This window comes from Aotus nancymaae, unplaced genomic scaffold, assembly GCF_030222135.1.
Source record: "Aotus nancymaae isolate 86718 unplaced genomic scaffold, 86718_ANA_hifiasm-v0.15.2.pri h1tg000030l, whole genome shotgun sequence".
In the NCBI taxonomy this organism is placed as follows: Eukaryota; Metazoa; Chordata; class Mammalia; order Primates; family Aotidae; genus Aotus; species Aotus nancymaae.
Genome location: NW_026988443.1, coordinates 38,686,289 through 38,706,479, shown reverse-complemented (window position 1 = coordinate 38,706,479; position 20,191 = coordinate 38,686,289). Strand labels below are relative to the sequence as shown.

General features: G+C 46.5%; 1 protein-coding gene across 2 annotated transcripts in view; it reads right to left on the bottom strand.

Moving 5' to 3' along the window:
- Positions 1 to 20,134, bottom strand: part of DNAAF1 (dynein axonemal assembly factor 1) — a 33,229-nt gene extending 13,095 nt beyond the window's left edge. Inside the window, exons 1-6 of one of the 2 annotated variants that reach the window (XM_064383353.1) lie at positions 19,863 to 20,134; positions 16,066 to 16,201; positions 14,894 to 14,985; positions 8,614 to 8,835; positions 7,995 to 8,161; positions 3,364 to 3,485 (exon numbers count right to left, since the gene is read on the bottom strand). In XM_064383353.1, the coding sequence (XP_064239423.1) occupies positions 3,364 to 3,485; positions 7,995 to 8,161; positions 8,614 to 8,835; positions 14,894 to 14,985; positions 16,066 to 16,201; positions 19,863 to 19,989 (866 nt within the window). In that variant the 5' untranslated portion in view covers positions 19,990 to 20,134. Of the gene's footprint in view, positions 1 to 3,363; positions 3,486 to 7,994; positions 8,162 to 8,613; positions 8,836 to 14,893; positions 14,986 to 16,065; positions 16,202 to 19,862 lie in introns of those variants that run through there. The other variant, XM_064383354.1, reaches the window with a different exon arrangement.
- Between the last annotated feature and the right edge of the window lie 57 nt (positions 20,135 to 20,191).

Genomic DNA, 20,191 nt, shown 5'->3' with positions numbered 1-20,191 from the left:
ACGCTGGCCAGGCTGGTCTCACACTCCTAACCTTAGGTGATCCTCCTGCTTCAGCCTCCCAGAGTGCTGGAATTACAGGTGTGAGCCACCACGCCCCGCCATGAATGTTCTAAAATTGATTGTGGTGATGGTTGCACAACTCTGTGAATATACTAACAGCCATTGCATTGTACAATTTATTTTTATTTTTATTTTGAGAGGGAGTCTCCCGAACTCAAGTGATCTACCTGCCTCAGCCTCCCAAAGTGCTGGGATTACAGGCATGAGCCACTGCGTCCAGCCGCATTGTACACTTTAAATTTGTAAACTGTATGGTATGTGAATTATGCCTCAACAAAGTTGTTATTTGATAAACAAAGTCTGGGACAGCTGTGGTGGCTCACGCCTGTAATCCCAGCACTTTCAGAGGACAAGGAGGGCGGATCACTATGTCAAGGGATTGAGACCATCCTGGCCAACATGGTGAAACCCCATCTCTACTAAAGATACAAAAATTAGCTGGGCATGGTGGTGCACACCTGTAGTCCCGGCTATTCAAGAGGCTGTGGCAGGAGAATTGCTTGAGCCCAGGAGCTGGAGATTGCAGTGTGCCGAGACTGCGCCACTGCACTCTAGCCTGGCGAAGAGTGAGACCCCATCTCAAAAAAAAAGGAAAACAAAGTCTGGTGGTGTGAAAACAGAAGGCTTACTTTCAGACAGAAGAAGCAGATCGCTGCTGAAAATCAAAGGTACAGTTTGGAAATAGTCAGAGAGGGTGTTGCAAAGTATACTAAAGCAAAGAAAGACCACAAGTCACTAAGATAGAATATGCCAAGGAGAATAAACCATGTTCCAGGCCATTTACCGTGCAGCAAGGAAACCTCAGACCCTTTCATCTCAGAGCAGACAGCCAGCAAAGGCCTATCTGCTGCCTGCTACGTGCCAGGCACCGTTCCTGAGGCTGGGGATCCAGCAGTGAATGGAAGACCTGATCTCTGTTAGAGGAGCCCTTTTAGTCGGGGAAGGCAGATCGTAAACAAGGAAATGCATATATGTCAGAGGCTAGTATGTCCTAAGAGGAAAATAAATCAGGCCAAACAGATGTCAAGTGGAGAAGGTACTATTTAGACAGGACAGTTGGTCATAGAGAGTGCTTTAATAAAATGACAGGTGAGCAGACACCTGCTGCATCACAGACAACAGCAAGAGCCCAAATAATCAGTAAGTGGTTGGATTAAGATTAAACGCTGGGGGCGTGGTGGCTCACACCTGTGAAGGCTTTGGGAGGCCAAGGCAGGAGGATCACTTGAGGCCAGAAATTTGAGACTGGCCTGGGCAATGTAGTGAGACCCCTGTCTCTACAAAAAACTTAAAAATTAGCTGGGTTTGGCAGTGCACGCCTGTAATCTCAGTTACTTGGGAGGCTTGTGTGAGCCCAGGAGTTCGAGGCTGCTGTGATCACACCACTGCACTCCTGCCTGGGTGACAGAGTGCAACCCTGTCTCTAAAAAAAGACTCAAGTGATCGGGCGCGGTGGCTCACACCTGTAATCCCAGCACTTTGCAAGGCTGAGGCACGCGGATCACGAAGTCAGGAGTTTGAGACCAGCCTGCCCAACATGGTGGAACCCCGTGTCTACTAAAAATGCAAAAATTAGCTGGACGTGGTAGTGCACACCTGTAATTCCAGCTACTGAGGAGGCTGAGGTAGGAGAATTGCTTGAACTGGGAGGTGGAGGTTGCGGTGAGCCGAGATCGGGCCACTGCACTCCAGCCTGAGTGATAGAGTGAGACTCTGTCTCAAAAAAAAAAAAAAGACTCAAGCCAGGTTAATCTGACTTTACAGCTACACTGTAAAGGGCAGTGGCTCCTATTGCTCACATCCATGTTACCTTCCTCAGCATGGCTCCCAGGGCGGAAGCAGCATCTTTAGAGGGAGCTGCTCCTACCGGTTTACTCCTAAGAGCCCAGCACCTGCTCGAAGTCCTGCATGTTGCTCACAGGCACTTACAGGGACAATAGTATTATCTCCCCACTCTGCAGATGAAGAACATGCTCCCAGGGAGGTTAGGGAGCTCCCCTAAGGTTGTAATGTAGCCGGTGGCTGCAGAGCTGGCTTGGGAGTCAAGCCCCTGTGCACTGGCTGCTCCCCCTGTCCTCACCATCCCGAGACCTGGGGCCCTGGGAGCTGGGTCCATTTCTGTTGAACTTCCCAGGAGCAGGTCTTCTGGTTTTCTTACCTGGCTAAAGTGGAAGCTCTATTTGAAGTATGTGTTAGTTTGATTTAAATTTGTGAGTATAAAAACATATTACAAGCTACATTTATTGTAAATGTTGTATAATGCAAAATTCAGATGGTGCGTCTCGTCAAGTAGCCTGTATGACTGATATTTTATTCTAGTTGGAATTACTAAATTGATCTAAGTTAAAAAGTAAATTTAAAACACAGATAAAAGCAGCGATGATAAACATGGCAGTCCAGGGTACGATGTTTCAAATATTAAAGAAGCTCTCACAAATTGGTAAGAAAAGCACTTCAAAAAGAAACTTGGAAAAAGTCACAAATAGAATATTCATAAAGGAGGAAATATAAGTGTCCAATAGCAATGAAAAAAATGCCCAACTCCATCAATTATCCAAAAATGCAAATTTCAGTGGGGTACTATCTTCACCCATCGACTAACTTGGCCAATATTTCTCTTCATGGTTATGTTATGTGAGGTTGTAAATTGGTATAAATGCTCTAGAAAACAACTAGAAAATATGTATAAGAGTTTATACAAAGTCTCAGTCAGGCGCAGTGGCTCAAGCCTGTAATCCCAGCACTTTGGGAGGCCGAGAAGGGCGGATCATGACGTAAAGAGATCAAGACCATCCTGGCCAACATGGTGAAACCCCGTCTCTACTAAAAATATAGAAATTAGCTGGGTGTGGTGGCATGCATCTGTAGTCCCAGCTACTCAGTAGGCTGAGGCAGGAGAATCACTTGAACCTGGGAGGCGGAGGTTGAAGTGAGCCAAAATCGCACCACTGCCCTCCAGCCTGGCGACAGAGCGAGACTCCGTCTCAAAAACTAAAAAAGAGTTTTTACAAAGTCTCAAACTGCATTCTTCAACACGGTGATACTACTCCAAAAATTCCATTCCAAGGAACTCATCAGCAAAGAGGTAAATGACTTATACAAGGATATTTATCAAAAGAATATTTTAAAAATCTATGAATAGGTGCTCAGATTCCCATAATAGGCAATTATGTAGCCATCAAGCCTATTTCCAAAGAACATTTTTGATATGTGAAATTGTTCAAGAATCAGAAATTTTAAAAGTTTAATATTAAGCATGGACAACTATGACAGATTAAAATGTGATCACAAGGCTTTTCTTACCTGTCCTTTGGAAAAACTGGTCTATCATCCAGGTATGTTAAGTGCTTCAGTCGCACAGTGACGGTCCTTCTATAATTAGCAATGTGCCTGATAACCGGGTTTCCCATCAAATTCAGTACACGCTGCAAGAAGACAAGCAGAACCAAACTGATTAATAAAAGATGCAGTAGAATTATTGTATATGCGATGTGGACTAAGAATAAATAAACAAAATCTATTTTTTGAGCAAAATACAAGTGCCAATATCATGTCCTTGTGACTTGATCCGAGAAATTGGAGGGTTTTCAATGCCCTCATGCTCTCAAAACTGTCTACATCATTCAGCAGCCCTTTCTTCCACTTGAACTTCAGCTCTTAGATCTCTTTGTCCCTCTAGAACAATATTGGAAAACATTTCCTGAGGCTTTTTCTGAGTGCAGTTATTATATTAGTTTTGCTACCCAGCATCTTTTACTGAAATGCATCTCTGTGTAATTGATGGTTTTCTTTTCTTCCCAGCCAGGACCCATCTTAAGAAAACACACACAAGCCACTAGACAGAGAAGCAGCAGTGACTAAGGGGAAGGATGGGCAGTGCCCGCTTACCTCTGCTGAGTGTCGCAAGAAGGAGGGCCCTGTCCCCAGGCTCACAGCTCTCCCTGATGTCAGTTAGGACCAGGGAGGAGAGAGGGGTTCAGCAATGCCACTTGCCATCCTCCCCCATCTTTAAATGCTGTCGCCTCCTTTATTGCCTTAAGAAATTCAAAGAAGTTGAATGCATAGGGGGCTGGCACAGTGGTTCACTCCTGTAATCCCAGTACTTTGGGAGGCTGAGGCAGGTGGATCACTTGAGGACAGGGATTTGAGACCAGCCTGGCCAACCCGGTGAAACCCCATCTCTACTAAAAAGACAAATATTAGCTGGGCATGGTGGTGTGCGCCTGTAAAGCCAGCTACTCAGGAGCCTGAGGCGGGAGAATCACCTGAACCCCGGAGGTGGAGGCTGTAGTGAGCAGAGATTATGCCACTGCACTCCAGCCTGGGTGACAGAGCGAGACTCCATCTCAAAAAAAAGTTGAATGCTTAAGGCAACATGAGGGTGAACCATTTCAAAATCTGTTTGCCTAAACTGATGGAGTATTTTTCATATCGAAAGTGTTTCTTTGTTGGAAAAGACATCATAAATTAGTTAGTTTAGCAGTTCCCAAACTTCATTCTCATGCCAACCTTCCCATTCATGCTCTGCCTTCAAGTGACTTACCCGGCACTGGGTGGGGCGGTGGGAGCAATGCACCCACCCAGTGTAAATAAAGGGGTACACAGGGTGGGGGGGACTTAAGAGCAATCTCAAAACAACTATGAATATAAAGCAAGCTGCTTTCGTTCTAGGCTGAATTGCATCCTAATCAAAATTCAGATGTTAAAGTCGGAACCCGAGGCACCTCAGAATGTAATTGTATTTGGAGATGAGACTTTTAAAGCGGTGGTTAAATTGAAATGAACTAATTAGGGTGGGCCCTAATCCAATCTGACGGGTATCCTTAGAAGAAGAGAGGAGGACACAGGGAGCGCACAGCACGGAGGGAGGGACCCTGTGAGGACCCGGGGAGAAGACGGCCACCTACCAGCCAAGGAGCGGCCTCAGGAGAATCCAACCCTGCCCACACCTTGCGCTTGACTTCCAGTTTCCAGAATTATGAGAAAATAAATTTCTATTAGTTAAGCCACCCGGTACTTACGGCAACCCGAAGCAAAACCAAACCAAAACGAAACCAAACCAGCGGGGGGACTGTACTCTCATAGAGCTTTCTATTCTCACCATGTGCTGCCATTCTAAACTAGTCTTTCCTAGTGCACTCTGCAGACTGTTCCTCAACTATGGTTTGCTTTCAGCTGACTCACTTTTTTCCTTGCTTATCAATGCCCTAAGCAGTATACAATAAACTCAAGGGTTGTGTGTGCTAGTTTTGATATTTCTTTCCTAGTACACACGACAGCACAGACACTAAGAAGCAAGGAAGCTGTCAAAGGCTACTAGAGCGCGCTCAAAAGGACACGGGAGCAACCCGAAGGCTTCTCAAGCCCAAAGGATGGGATTTTTCTTTTTTTTGAGACAGGGTCTCATTGTGTTTGGAGGGCAGTGGTGAAATCTCGGCTCAGTGCAACACCTCCCAGCTTCAAGCAATTCTCCCGCCTCAGCCTCCCAAGTAGCTGAGATCACAGGCATGCACCGCCATGGCCAGCTAATTTTTGTATTGTTAGTAGAGACGGGATTTCACCATGTTGGCCAGGCTGGTCTCAAACTCCTGGCCTCAAGTGATCTGCCCACCTCGGCTTCTCAAAGTGCTGGGATTACAGGCGTGAGCCACCGTACCCTGCCCAGATGGGAAAATTTGAACATGAAAAATTAAAGTGACGGCAAGAGTTAAATCATGTCAATACTGTATATATAAATGTATGCATTCATAATGATGCTGAAAAAGAGAAAGGCTTCATTGTCACCATGAGATGTTGCTAGGGTCTTAATTCATTTCACTGAAAATTGATAAATAGCCAGCCTGAACAACATGGCAAAACCCCATCTCTACAAAAAATACAAAATTAGCTGGATGTGGTGATGCACACCTGTGGTCCCAGCTACTTGGGAGGCTAAGGTGGGAGGAGCATGTAAGCCCGGAAGGTTGAGGCTGCAGGGAGCCATGGTTATACCACTACACTCCATCCTGGGTGACAGAGCAAGACCCTGTCTCAAGGAAAAAAAAAAAAAAAAAAAAAAAGGCCAGGCACAGTGGCTCACGCCTTTAATCCCAGTACTTTGGGAAGCCAAGGTGGGTGGATCACGAGGTCAGAAGATGGAGACCATCCTGGCTAACAGGGTGAAGCCCCATCTCTACAAAAAATCCAAAAAAAAAAAAAAATAGCCAGGTGTGGTGGCACACGCCTGTAGCCCCAGCTACTCGGGAAGCTGAGGCAAGAGAATCTCTTGAACCCAGGAGGCGGAGGTTGCAGTGAGCTGAGATTGCACCACTGCACTCCTGCCTGGGCGACAGAGCAAGGCACCCTCAAAAATTAAAAAAGGAAAAGAAAAATAAAATCAATAAATAAGAGGGCTGAACATTGATCCTGGCCTTTTCTGCATGAACTGGATGAACCACTAGCTGGCGAGTGGAAGCTCGTTGTAGAAGCATTCTAGCTAAATAAATGCTGAGAGAGTGAGATAACTGGAAAATTGTCATTGTGTGGCTCCTAATGAAATAATTCATCTAGGAAACGTTCATCAGTGACTGCTAAAATAACTGGGAGAAGGAGTGACGGGGAGCTTCGAAATGGCTGGACCAGCCTGACAATATCTGAACCTACTAGTGAATCTTCAAATGAAAAGGAGAAGCAAGCAGGCCTCACATGCTCCCCGATGTGAGGACCTGGCAGTGGAAGGACCTGGCATACTACAAGGGGAAATATTCAGCCTGGATACCATCCAGCCTCTGGTTCCGATATCATTTTACTGGAAATACCGGAGCCATCAGAACATGTTAAGTGGCACCAAAAGAATGCAATCAGCTACATGCAGACAGAGGACCTGGTTTCCTTGAAAAATTAATTGAGTGGTGGCTGGGCATGGTGGCTCATGCCTATAATCCCAGCACTTTGGGAGGTTGAGGTGGATAGGTCACTTAAGGTCAGGAGTTCAAGACCAGCCTGGCCAACATGATGAAATCCCAAATCTACTAAAAATACAAAAATTAGCTGGGTGTGGTGGCAGGTGCCTATAATCCCAGCTACTTGGGAGGCTAAGGCAGGAGAATCACTTGAACCCAGGAGGCAGAGGTTGCAGTGAGCCGAGATTGGGCCATTACACTGCAGCCTGGGTGACAGATCGAGACGCTGTCTCAAAAAAAAAAAAAAAAATTAATTGGGTGGGAGGAAATCAGGGAAGAGAAACTGTTATAGATCGAAAGAGAATGACAAGACAAATAATCCAAATGTAATGTCTGAATCTGGTTTGAACTGGAACAACACAACTGTCAAAACATATTTTTGAGACGAAAGGAAAATAAATGTGGACTGGGCATTCAGTGTAGTGATTATAATATTCTAGATACAATAGGATTGTGATTATGCTTTAAAAACTCCTTATCTGGGCCGGGTGCAGCGGTTTATGCCTGTAATCCCAGAACTTTGGAAAGCTGAGGTGGGCGGATCACCTGAGGTCAGGAGTTCGAGACCAGCCTGGCCAGTATGGCAAAAACCAGTCTCTACTAAAAATACAAAAATTAGCCAGGCATGGTGGCACATGCCTGTAATCCCAGCTATTCAGGAGGATGAGGCAGGAGAATTGCTTGAACCTGGGAGGCAGAGGTTGCAGTGAGCTGAGACTACGCCAGTGCACTCCAGCCTGGGCAACAAAAGCGAGACTCCATCTCAAGAAAAAAAAAAAGGTCCTTATCTGTCAGAGGTACACACTGAACTATTTGTGGGTAAAATAATATGACATCTGCATTTCAAACACTCCAGCTAAAAACACAAAGAGGAAAGAAGTGTGAAAAAGGAAAGGAAGGAAAGCAGGAAGGAGAAAAAAGACAAAAAAGGACTTGATATTTAATGAACATAATGGAAGCGGTTTTCTGTGGTACTTTCTTGTTTTTTCTTACCAAATCGGGCATGCGTTCCAGAATGTTCAGGATCTCTGGGTCGCTCAGCTTGTTGTGTGAAAGGTCAAGGACACAAAGCCTCAAACACTCTCGTAGATGCTGAATGTCCTCCACAGTCTCCAGGTGATTGTGGGCCATCTGCAGTGTATTCAGGACTGGGAGGCAGGCTGGAAGGTAAGGTCAGCAGAAGTCAAAAACAAAGGCATAAAAATCCTTGCGCCAGGTGCAGCGGTGCATACCTGGAATCCCAGCACTTTGGGAGGCTAAGGTGGGAGAATCTTTTGAGCCCAGGAGTTTGAGACCAGCCTGGGCAACACAGTGAGACCCCACATCTACAAAATAGGAAAACTTGCCAGGTCTGGTGGCAAGTGCCCGTGGTCTCAGCCACCTGGGAGGCTGAGGTGGGAAGATGGCTTGAGACCAGGAGGTTGAGGCTGCAGTGAGCTGTATCGGCACTGCCGGGCTTCAGCCAGAGTGACAGAGCAAGACCCTGTCTCAAAAAGAAGCAAAGCAAAGCAAAATCAAAAGCACTTCTTGCCCATAATATAAAATCTCAGAACCTCCCTCGGGGGAAAGTGATGGGCACATGGCAGACAGAAACACTGCTGGGTGCTCTTACAGAGGTTTTCAATGGTCTTGATGTAATTGTTGCTGAGGTTAAGAGCGTCCAGTTTCTGCAGAGGTTCCAGGTTTTCGATTTTATGGAGTAAGTTCATTTGCAGGAAGAGGCAACGCAACTCAGTTTGGGCCTCCAGGTTTTCGATTTTCCGTATTCCATTGCACTGCAGCCAGAGACAGTGCAGCCCTGTGTATTCTTCCAGGTTCTCAATGCGGTCGAAACCTAACAAGGAGGAAGCACGAGGGAATTAGGCTCCTACTCACAGGGCAGAGGGGTCACGGCCACCCTTGTTTTTTCCTATTAGTAGGGACTGAATGTCTGTGTCCCTTCAAAATTCATGCATTGAAATCCTGACCCCTAATGCGATGGCATTAGGAGGTGGGAGTTTTGGGAGGGGATGATAAGGTCATGAGAGAAGAACCTTCATGAATGAATGGGATTAGTGGCCTCATAAATGAGGCCCCAGACAGCTCCTTTGCCATCTTCACCATATGAGGATACAGCAAGAAAGCACCATCTGAGGCCAAGCACAGTGGCTCATGCCTGTAATCCCAGCACTTTGGGAAGCCAAGGTGGGCGGATCACAACGAGGTCAAGAGATTGAGACCATCCTGGCCAACATGGTGAAACCCCGTCTCTGAAAAAATAAAAAAAGAAAGTGCCATCTGAGAATAAAAAAGCAGGCTCTCACCAGCCACCCAATCTGCCAGTATCTTGACCTTGGACTTCCCAGCCTCCAGAACTGTGAGAAATAAATTTCTGTTGTTTATAAGCCATCCAGGCTATCATATCTCGTTACAGCAGCTCAAAACGGGTGCAGACACCTACCTACCCGGCATCCACGGCTCCTTCCTCCAGTATCAACTTTTCCTGGAGGGGCCGTCCTGCTCCTAATATCACCCAATGGCTCTCTGGACAGCCTCTCAGAGCCGCCTCACTCATTCGGGATGGCCACACTTAGCCAAGCAAGACCAACTTTGACGAATCCCAGGGGGTTCTTGCTGAAACGACTGGTAGTCTTCCTGCTGGAATCACCCACCTGGGAGGGTGAAGCCTACTGCTGCCTTCATGGAGGGGAGTGGGCGGGGGTGAGGGAGTGGTGGGGGTAAACCTACCCTGAAAATGTCCCCGCCAGGACTAACTCTAGTGCAAACTGTGGGCCTTGTTTTGTTCTCTTTTCAGTTTTATGAACCAAATTTAGGGTTAGGAAAACAAACGTTTTAGTTTCCTTTAGTAACTCACCATCAATGTGGAATTCATGCTTCATCTACTATCACCAACACTTTTTCAAGTTATTTATTTTGTTGTCTGAAAAGGTTTTTGTTAATAATTTTTAATATCCGTGGTGAGCAAAATAAAAAGAAGTGCACCCACGAACCTGCCAAGAGACCATCTGTTTTCACGTTTCTCTCTCCCCTTCCAAGCTTGCTGTCAGCATACAGAATATTTAAAATAGTCATAGCATACATTTAAACTTAGGTATTGTATAGATAGATTTTTTTTAATCCTCTCTTTTTTCCACAAAAATGTTTATTATTTTATTTCTTCAAGTTTTATTTTAAGTGCGTGGGTTCACGTGCCGGGTGTGCAGGTGTGTTATGAAGGTCAATGTGTGCCATGGGGGTTTGCTGCACAGATCACCTCATCACCTAGGTGCTAAGCCTGGTGTCCATTAGCTATTCTTCCTGATGCTCTCCCTCCCCGCAGTCCCTTTCCACAAAAAGTTTTATAGCGGAAGTATCTGTCATGTTGCTTCAAGGTCTTCATACTGAAGTCAGCATCTCTAAAAGATAGGAACTTTTTGTCTTTAAGGTAACCACAACAGCACTGTGACGGCAAAACAGCAGTTCCTCAGTGTCATCAAATAGCCTATTACTGGTCACATTTCTTTGTTGTCTTTTTTTCCAAACTGTTTACTGTCTGAATCAACAGAAAAATAAGGTCCAAACCTTGTAACTAGTGGATGTCTCGTAAGTCACTTTTTTTTTTTGAGATAGAGTCTTACTCTGTTGCCCAGGCTGAAGTGCAGTGGCACGATTTCAGCTCACTGGAACCTCCACCTCTTGAGTTCAAGTGAATCTCCTGCCTCAGCCTCTTGAGTAGCTGGGATTACAGGCACATCTTGCCCAGCTAATTTTTGTATTTTTAGTAGAGATGGGTTTTTACCACGTTGTCCAGGTTGGTCTCGAACTCCTGACCTCAGGTGATCTGCCTACCTTGGCTTCCTAAAGTGCTGAGATTACAGGCATGAGTCACTGCACCCAACCAACCTTTTTTTTTTTTTTTTTTTGAAGCAGAGTCTTGCTCTGTCACCTAAAATGGAACACAGTGGTGCAATCTTGGCTCACTGCAATCTCCGCCTCTTGGGTTCAAGCGACTCTTCTGCCACAGTCTCCCAAGTAACTAGTATTACAAGCATGCATCACCACAACTGGCTAACTTTTTTTGTATTTTAGTAGAGACGAGGTTTCACTATGTTGGCCAGAGTGGTCTCGAACTCCTGATCCGCCCACCTCGACCTCCGACAGTGCTGGGATTACAGGCATGAGCCACCATACCTGGCCTTAAGTCACTTTTAACCTAGAGTGTCTGTGTGGGTGTCTCTCTCTCTCTTTCTTCCATTGCAATTTTTTGATGAAGAAACTGGATTACTTGTCTCCTTGGGTTTTTGACATTCTGGTTTTTCTCCCTGGTCTTCGCTCCAGCTCTTGCCCATGTCCTTCTGCTTTTGTGGGAAAGACCTCAATTTGTCTGTTCAAGCCATCTCCAGTTGGCTGCTGCCCCCTGGATCCCACCATCACTACAACCACCTGGCTAAAGCCTCCAGTGAGATCCTAGCTGCTATATGCTATTGTCAGTCCTCTTAGCCCTTGACCATTCCAAGATATCTGGCCCAATGGGCCCTGTGCCCCCTTTCCCAGCTTCCTCCTCAGGCTCTCTGGATGACTCTACTGGTATCGATACCCTCCTGTTAGCGCTGCAGTGAGACAGGAGTGACCCTGACACAATGGAGTGATACAGTGCCACCTCCACTTTTGTCCTGTTAGCGCTGCAGTGAGACAGGAGTGACCCTGACACAATGGAGTGATACAGTGCCACCTCCACTTTTGTCCTGTTAGCGCTGCAGTGACACAGGAGTGACCCTGACACAATGGAGTGATACAGTGTCACCTCCACTTTTGTCCTGTTAGCGCTGCAGTGACCCTGACACAATGGAGTGATACAGTGTCACCTCCACTTTTGTCCTGTTAGCGCTGCAGTGAGACAGGAGTGACCCTGACACAATGGAGTGATACAGTGTCACCTCCACTTTTGTCCTGTTAGTGCTGCAGTGAGACAGGAGTGACCCTGACACAATGGAGTGATACAGTGCCACCTCCACTTTTGTCCTGTTAGCGCTGCAGTGACACAGGAGTGACCCTGACACAATGGAGTGATACAGTGTCACCTCCACTTTTGTCCTGTTAGTGCTGCAGTGAGACAGGAGTGACCCTGACACAATGGAGTGATACAGTGCCACCTCCACTTTTGTCCTGTTAGCGCTGCAGTGACACAGGAGTGACCCTGACACAATGGAGTGATACAGTGTCACCTCCACTTTTGTCCTGTTAGTGCTGCAGTGAGACAGGAGTGACCCTGACACAATGGAGTGATACAGTGCCACCTCCACTTTTGTCCTGTTAGCGCTGCAGTGACACAGGAGTGACCCTGACACAATGGAGTGATACAGTGTCACCTCCACTTTTGTCCTGTTAGTGCTGCAGTGAGACAGGAGTGACCCTGACACAATGGAGTGATACAGTGTCACCTCCACTTTTGTCCTGTTAGCGCTGCAGTGACACAGGAGTGACCCTGACACAATGGAGTGATACAGTGCCACCTCCACTTTTGTCCTGTTAGTGCTGCAGTGACACAGGAGTGACCCTGACACAATGGAGTGATACAGTGTCACCTCCACTTTTGTCCTGTTAGCGCTGCAGTGACACAGGAGTGACCCTGACACAATGGAGTGATACAGTGCCACCTCCACTTTTGTCCTGTTAGCGCTGCAGTGACACAGGAGTGACCCTGACACAATGGAGTGATACAGTGTCACCTCCACTTTTGTCCTGTTAGCGCTGCAGTGAGACAGGAGTGACCCTGACACAATGGAGTGATACAGTGCCACCTCCACTTTTGTCCTGTTAGCGCTGCAGTGACACAGGAGTGACCCTGACACAATGGAGTGATACAGTGTCACCTCCACTTTTGTCCTGTTAGTGCTGCAGTGAGACAGGAGTGACCCTGACACAATGGAGTGATACAGTGTCACCTCCACTTTTGTCCTGTTAGCGCTGCAGTGACACAGGAGTGACCCTGACACAATGGAGTGATACAGTGCCACCTCCACTTTTGTCCTGTTAGTGCTGCAGTGACACAGGAGTGACCCTGACACAATGGAGTGATACAGTGTCACCTCCACTTTTGTCCTGTTAGCGCTGCAGTGACACAGCAATGACCCTGACACAATGGAGTGATACAGTGTCACCTCCACTTTTGTCCTGTTAGCGCTGCAGTGAGACAGGAGTGACCCTGACACAATGGAGTGATACAGTGCCACCTCCACTTTTGTCCTGTTAGCGCTGCAGTGACACAGGAGTGACCCTGACACAATGGAGTGACACAGTGCCACCTCCACTTTTGTCCTGTTAGCACTGCAGTGAGACAGGAGTGACCCTGACACAATGGAGTGATACAGTGTCACCTCCACTTTTGTCCTGGCCTCGCTTCCCTTCTTGGGAACTTGCTGTGGGGGAAGCCAGCTGCCAGGGAGAGGCTCACGTGGTGAGAAATTGGGGCCTCTGCCTGACAGCTGTGAGGTCTAGAGCCAGAAGTGGATTCTCCAGCCCCAGTCAAGCCGTCATATGAGCGAGGCCATGCTGACAGTCTGACTACAGCCTCATGAGAGACCCTGAGCCAGAACCACCCAGCTAATCACTCCTTAGTTCCTGGCACTCAGAAACTTGGTGAGACAATGAGTTTCAGTTGCTAAGTTTCGGGGTGGTTAATTATGTAGCAATCGATAACTAATATGGGCACCTCTCTCTCCTAGGTCTTCTACTCTCTGACTGCCTCTACTTAGTCAAACTTACTGGTTCCATTTTTCTTCCCGCCGCTTAAGTATCCATTCCCCCGGGGTCTGTCTGCTACACTTGGATGCTGGGTGGGGAATTCGGAGGGGGCAAAAGTGGAGATGAGGAGACCCTTAAATGTTGTTCCAACCCCTGAAGATAGTTGTGCTGCTGGAGCCCTTTGGGCATCTCCCTGGCGTAGTGTCCTCACAGTAGCTGCCCCCATCCCCCAGGACACCAAAGGCACCTTTGCCATTTCCCTCTCTGCATTTTCTGCACTGAACAGGACTGGGCACACAGAAGGCTCTCGGCAAGCATCTACTGAAGAAACAAATGAATAATCAGAGGACTGCTGAGCAAGTTGCTCACCCCATCAGCACAGACTGGGAGCTCTCAGGCTGGAAAAAGCCCTGCCTACGAACCTGAGCTTCCTTTTATATGTGATATTGGACTCCAGCCCTAGGTCCTGTTCATGCCTCCCCACTGTAGGAGGCACCCAAAGATCCTCATCATTTGGTTCCAACATCGAGCTGCAATCCTTCCCAACATAGCCCTTCCAAGCCCAAAGTACCTACGAACTAGCTTTCTGGTATGACAAATTAAAGTCCTGGCTGGGCATGGTGGCTCGCACCTGTAATTCTAGCACTTCGGGCGGCTGAGGCAGTCAGACTGCCTGAGCTCAGGAGTTTGAGATCAGAATGGGAAACATGGAGAAACCTTGCCTCTACTAAAAAATACAAAAATTAGCCAGGCATGGTGGCAGGCACCTATAATCCCAGCTACTTGGGAGGCTGAGGCAGGAGAAGTGCTCGAACCTGGAAGGAGAGGTTGCAGCGACCAGAGATTGCACTCCGCACTTCAGCCTGGGCAACAAAGCAAGACACTATCTCAAAAAAATAAGGAAAAAAGTTCCTTAGTAAACAATAATAAAAGATACCAGTGTGTTTCCTGGGTATTCATATAGCCAATGTCTCCTTTGTGAACTTTGGTCAGGCAAGACTTTTTCTTGAAGGAAATATTATTCCTTTTCCATAAATCTCCACTAAACTTTGAAATTTCCTGCTTAGATACATTCTGAGAACTAAAGATGATCCCTGAAAGTAATTTTATATATGACTAGGCGGAATCTTTTCACCTGACATGAAGCATTTCCTCTCTTAGGTCCTTACCTTTAAAGTGTAAATACAGTGTATCATTCAATGCTGGGGTAATATAAAGCTTGTGCTGCTTGCAGAGTTTTTGCAGGGAACTTTTAGTCATTCTGTTAAAATGCAAAACATGAATAAGCTTATTGCAAATTGTCAGCTGTGAAATATATTCTCAAAGTTCTTTACCACATCCTTTCCTGCCCGAAATTCTATAACACCCTATATGCCCGATACCTATTTTAAGTTCTTTTCCTCTTTCTTCTTTTTCTGCTTCTTTTTGTAAAACAAGCCAATATTGTTTTCAGCATTTTTTTTTTTTTGAGGTGGAGTCTTACTTTATTGCCCATGCAATGGTGCTATCTCAGCTCACTGCAACCTCTGCCTCCCAAGTTCAAGCGATTCTGCTGCCTCAGCCTCCCAAGTAGCTGGGATTACAGGCATGCACCACCACACCCAGCTAATTTTTGTGTTTTTCGTAGACATGGGGTTTCACCATGTCGGCCAGGCTGGTCTCAATCTCCTGACCTCAGGTGATCTGCTCACCTCGGCCTCCCATAGTGCTGGGATTACAGGCGTGAGCCACCACACCCAGCCTATTTTCAGCATTCTTAAAAATTGCAATGTATGTTCTTTTTTTTTTCTTTTGAGACGGAGTTTCACTCTGTCACCTGGGCTGGAGTGCAGTGATGCGATCTTGACTCACTGCAACCTCCGCCTCCTGGGTTCAAGCAATTATCTTGCCTTAGCCTCCCAAGTAGCTGGTGTTACAGGCACCCGCCACTACATCCAGCTAACTTTTTGTATTTTTAGTAGAGATGGGGTTTTACCATGTTGGCCAGACTGGTCTCGAACTCCTGACCTTGTGATTTGCCCACCTCAGCCCCCCAAAGTGCTGAGATTACAGGCGTGAACCACTGCACCTGGCCTAAAAATTGCAATGTATATTCTAATAAAACTACTTTAAATGGTGTCATCAGGAACTACTGCTGCTCCTGTTGCAGGTCTGGCTTTAAAGTTGAATAGAATGTGCGCTCAGCTGTGCGGCAGAGGCAGGGCCATCATCACTCCACTCTCAGACATGAGGCAGGCAATTCAATCTCTACCAGCCTCTATTTCCTTATCCGTACAAGGCGGTGATTATACCATTTGCCTTACTTTGTAAATGCACACTGATTGGCAGCATGCCCACATACCTGGGGCCCCCATCTTCCCTGTCTTCTCTTGGGTGTGGGAAGTGACCATCTGACCCGTTATCACCACTCCGTTTCTGCCGGCTTTGGGAGGATGTGTCAGAAGAACCCACATGTGTTTCCTTAGGCTCATTAATTTCTGTAAAATAAAAAAGATCAGGTCTGTAGAGATCAAGATATATATCAAAAAATGTCCCCCAGCTTCAGCTTGGTTAAGGACCAACCACTTTTAGTATAGTATACCAGTATTCTTTAGTGGCTGGGCATGGTGGCTCAGTCCCGTAATCCCAGCTCTTTAGGAGGCTGAGGCAGGTGGATTGCTTCAGCCCAGGTGTTTGAGACCAGCCTGAGTAACATGGCAAAACCTCATCTCTACAAAAAAATACAAAAATTAGCCAGATGTAGTGGTGCATGCCTGTAGTCCCAGATACTTGTGGGGCTGAGGCAGGTGGATCACTTGAGCTCGGGAAGTTGAAGCTGCAGTGAGCCATGTTCACACCACTGCACACCAGCCTGGGCAACAAAGTGATATACCCTGTTTCACAAAAAGAGAAAAAAAAAGAACACCAGCAATCTTTAAATGTATAACAATTTTTAAAGCACTGTCAAAGATTGTGTAAATTTCACTACTAAGTACATCTTCTATAAAAATACTTGTAACAGGTGCACAAGGAAACATGGACAAAGATATTTGTTTCTGCCTTTTTTATAAAAGCCAAAAACTATTAACGATGTAAATGTCCATCCATAGGGACTGTTTACATGAAACAATGACTTGCTCTTCTGTCTTTGAGAAGAATGCACTTGAACTACATCCATCCATACAGATAAATCTCAGAAACGTATATGCAGTGAAAAAAAGCAAGTTTCACAATAAGCACCGGATAACATTTATATAAATTAAAAATATGCAAACCTGACTGGGTGTGGTGGCTCACACCTGTAATCCCAGCACTTTGGGAGGCCAAAGTGGATGAATCATGAGGTCAGGAAATTGAGATCATCTTGGCTAAAATGATCACCCCGTCTCTACTAAAAATACAACAAAATTAGCCAGGCATGGTGGCACACACCTGTAGTCTCAGCTATTCAGGAGGCTGAGGCAGAAGTATCACTTGAACCCAGGAGGCGGAGGTTGGAGTGAGCTGAGAGCACACCACTGCACTCCAGCCTGGGTGACAGAGTGAGACTCCATCTCAAAATATATTATATATATATATATATATATATATATATATATATATATATATATATGGAAACCAATGCTATGCATTGTTTTGGGGCACATAGGTGTAGAGAAGTGCTGGAAATAATCCATATAAAATTCTGGACAAGGCAGGAAAGGAATGGGATTAGAAATGGGGTGGGGGACAGAGAACAAAAGGAACACAAACTTTATGTGAAATTTATTTATTTATTTATTTTGGAGACAGTCTCGCTCTATCCCCCAGGTTGGACTGCAGTGGCAGGATCTTGGCTCACTGCAACTTCCACTTGCTAGGTACAAGTGATTCTCATGCTTGGCCTCCCAAGTAGCTGGGATTACAGGTGCCTGCTATCATGCCCAGTTAATTTTTTTTTTTTGTTTTTTCAGTAGACATGAGGTTTTGCCATGTTGGCCAGGGTGGTCTCAAACTCCTGACCTCAGGTGATCTGTCCTCCTCACCCTTCCAAAGTGCTGGGATTACAGGTGTGAGCCACCGCATCCAGCCTTATTCATTTTTATTTTTATTTATTTTGCAGAGGGGCTTATTTCTTTCATTAAAAAAGACTTCAAATAAATATGATAAAATGTTAATTCATTTTCAGTTCTTGGGGGACAAAACATGGGTATTTGTTTCAATGTTCTTTGTTCTTTTGCCTTTTAAAAAATTTCTCAGGCAAAGTGAGGTGCAGCATGCCTGTAATCCCAGCTACTCAGGAGGCTGAGGCAGGAAGATTCCATCTTTAAAAAAAAAAAAAAATCCGACCGAGTGCGGTGGCTCACACATATAATCCCAGCACTTTGGGAGGCTGAGGTGTGAGGATCATGAGGTCCGGAGATCGAGACCATCCTGGCCAACATGTAAAACCCCATCTCTACTAAAATATAAAAAATTAGCTGGGCATGGTGGCACGTGCCTGTAATCCCAGCTATTCGGGAGGCTGAGGCAGAAGAATCGCTGGAACCACAGGGGAGGAGGTTGCAGTGAGCCGAGGTCACACCACCGCACTCCAGCCTGGCAACAGACCTAGAGTCTGTCTAAAAAAAAAAAAAAAAAAAAATCCTCAAAAGGAAAATCACATGAAAAGAAACAAAAATTGTGAGAATATCTTTGATAAAAAGAAAATGAGCACATTGAAATGAATAATTTTTTTCAAAGGTCATTCCAAATTGGCCAATTCAACTGCACTTAACATTAAGAGCTCTGGTCTGCCGCTTTCTGTGTGTTTGTGTGATCTATTGAACAAGACTAAATGCTCTGTATGTGGGGAGTGTGTCTTAAACTCATCAATTTTGCATAGAATGCCCAGCCACAGGAAGCTCCAGATAAATGTCTGTGGAAAAAGTAAAGGGTAAGTGCTCAACATATTCATATTAATATGTAATCGATTAATAGCAAGAGCTACCAGCATATAGTGGGCCATTTAATAATGGCCCACTATATGATGGAACATTTAGTTGTAATTATCTCCATATATTCCCATATAATTATCCCAGCTTACAGATGAGGAGATTAAGGCTCAGAGAGGTTAAGCTCTGGGCCAATAGCCATAAAGCTGGCTAGCTGCTGAGCCTCCACCTGAACCCAGTATCAGTGACTCCAAAGCTGGTGCCTTCCCACTGAGCCATGCCAGTTCCCTACGGCTCTTCACACAAGGTTTGTCTGGACAGATGATGCTTAAGATATATTTGTTGCCTGGAACACAAATCAGCTTGTTGCCTCGGTTCAGAAGCTAGAACACAAATCAATTATTTTTTAATCTAATCACTAAAAGGTTTCCCTTCGGGCACCAAGTCTAGTGGGGAGCAGAAGCTGAAGTCTATCTTTTTTTTTTTTTTAATATTTACTTATTTATTTACTTAGAGACGGAGTCTTGCTCTATCACCCAGGCTGGAGTGCAGTGGTATGATCTTGGCTCACTGCAACCTCCGCCTCCCTTCGACCTCCGCCTCCCAGGTTCAAGTGATTCTCCTGCCTTAGCCTCCCAAGCAGCTGGGATTACAAGCGCACTTCACCACGCCTTGCTAATTTTTGTATTTTCAGTAAAGACAGGGTTTCGTTGTATTGACCAGGCTGGTCTCAAACTCCTGACCTCAGGTGATCCGCCTGCTTCGGCCTCCCAAAGTGCTGGGACTACAGGCGTGAGCAACCGCGCCTGGCCATGAAGCTGATCTTTCAAGTCCATTCTGTCAAACTATGGTGAGGGGGTCACACAGTGACCCCAGAACCACAAAGTCTTCATTCAGACTCTCTACCCTAGGTCAGGCACTGGACTAGACTCCAAATTCAATCATTATGTGTTGCGCTGACACAACATGCAGTCTGGAGGGGAGAAAGCCTTTGATCTTACGTGGTGACAGACTCGCGCCCAGCCGAGTCTGTTCTGTCACTGACTAGCCGAGGATTATCTGTTTGGAGCAAGTTTTATCTCTGTACCAACTTGGGAGAGAAGCCCCTACTGCAGAGCGTTGTTTGGTACCTTTATTACTGTTATTATTTGGCTGTGAAGATCGGGTATGTGGCGTGGGAAGGAGGCTGGAGCGCCCACCCGGGTCGGCCCGTCTCCCCCCGCCCTCCCTGGGGGGCAGTCGGCACCTTCCTTGCAGCAGCCCCCTAGGCCTGCGCTCCCGTGGTCACCAGCAGACGCCTCCACGCCGGGCTCCTGCGTGCAGTCCAGCTTTGCTGCCCCATCCGCCGCAGGCTCCGAGGGCTCCGGATGCATGTTCACTTCTGCGCCACCGAACGCCCTGCAGCTGTGGGGAGCCCAGTTCCGCGGCGGACGTTGCTACCGTCCCTAGACCAGCCGGAGACTCCCCGCTTTCCTTCCTCGCCAGCCTCTGGCGCCCTAGTTGTTGCAGCTCAACGCTTTCCCAGTCACCACGGCAACCCCCGCGCACGCGCACTCTGGACGGGACTGCGCGCTG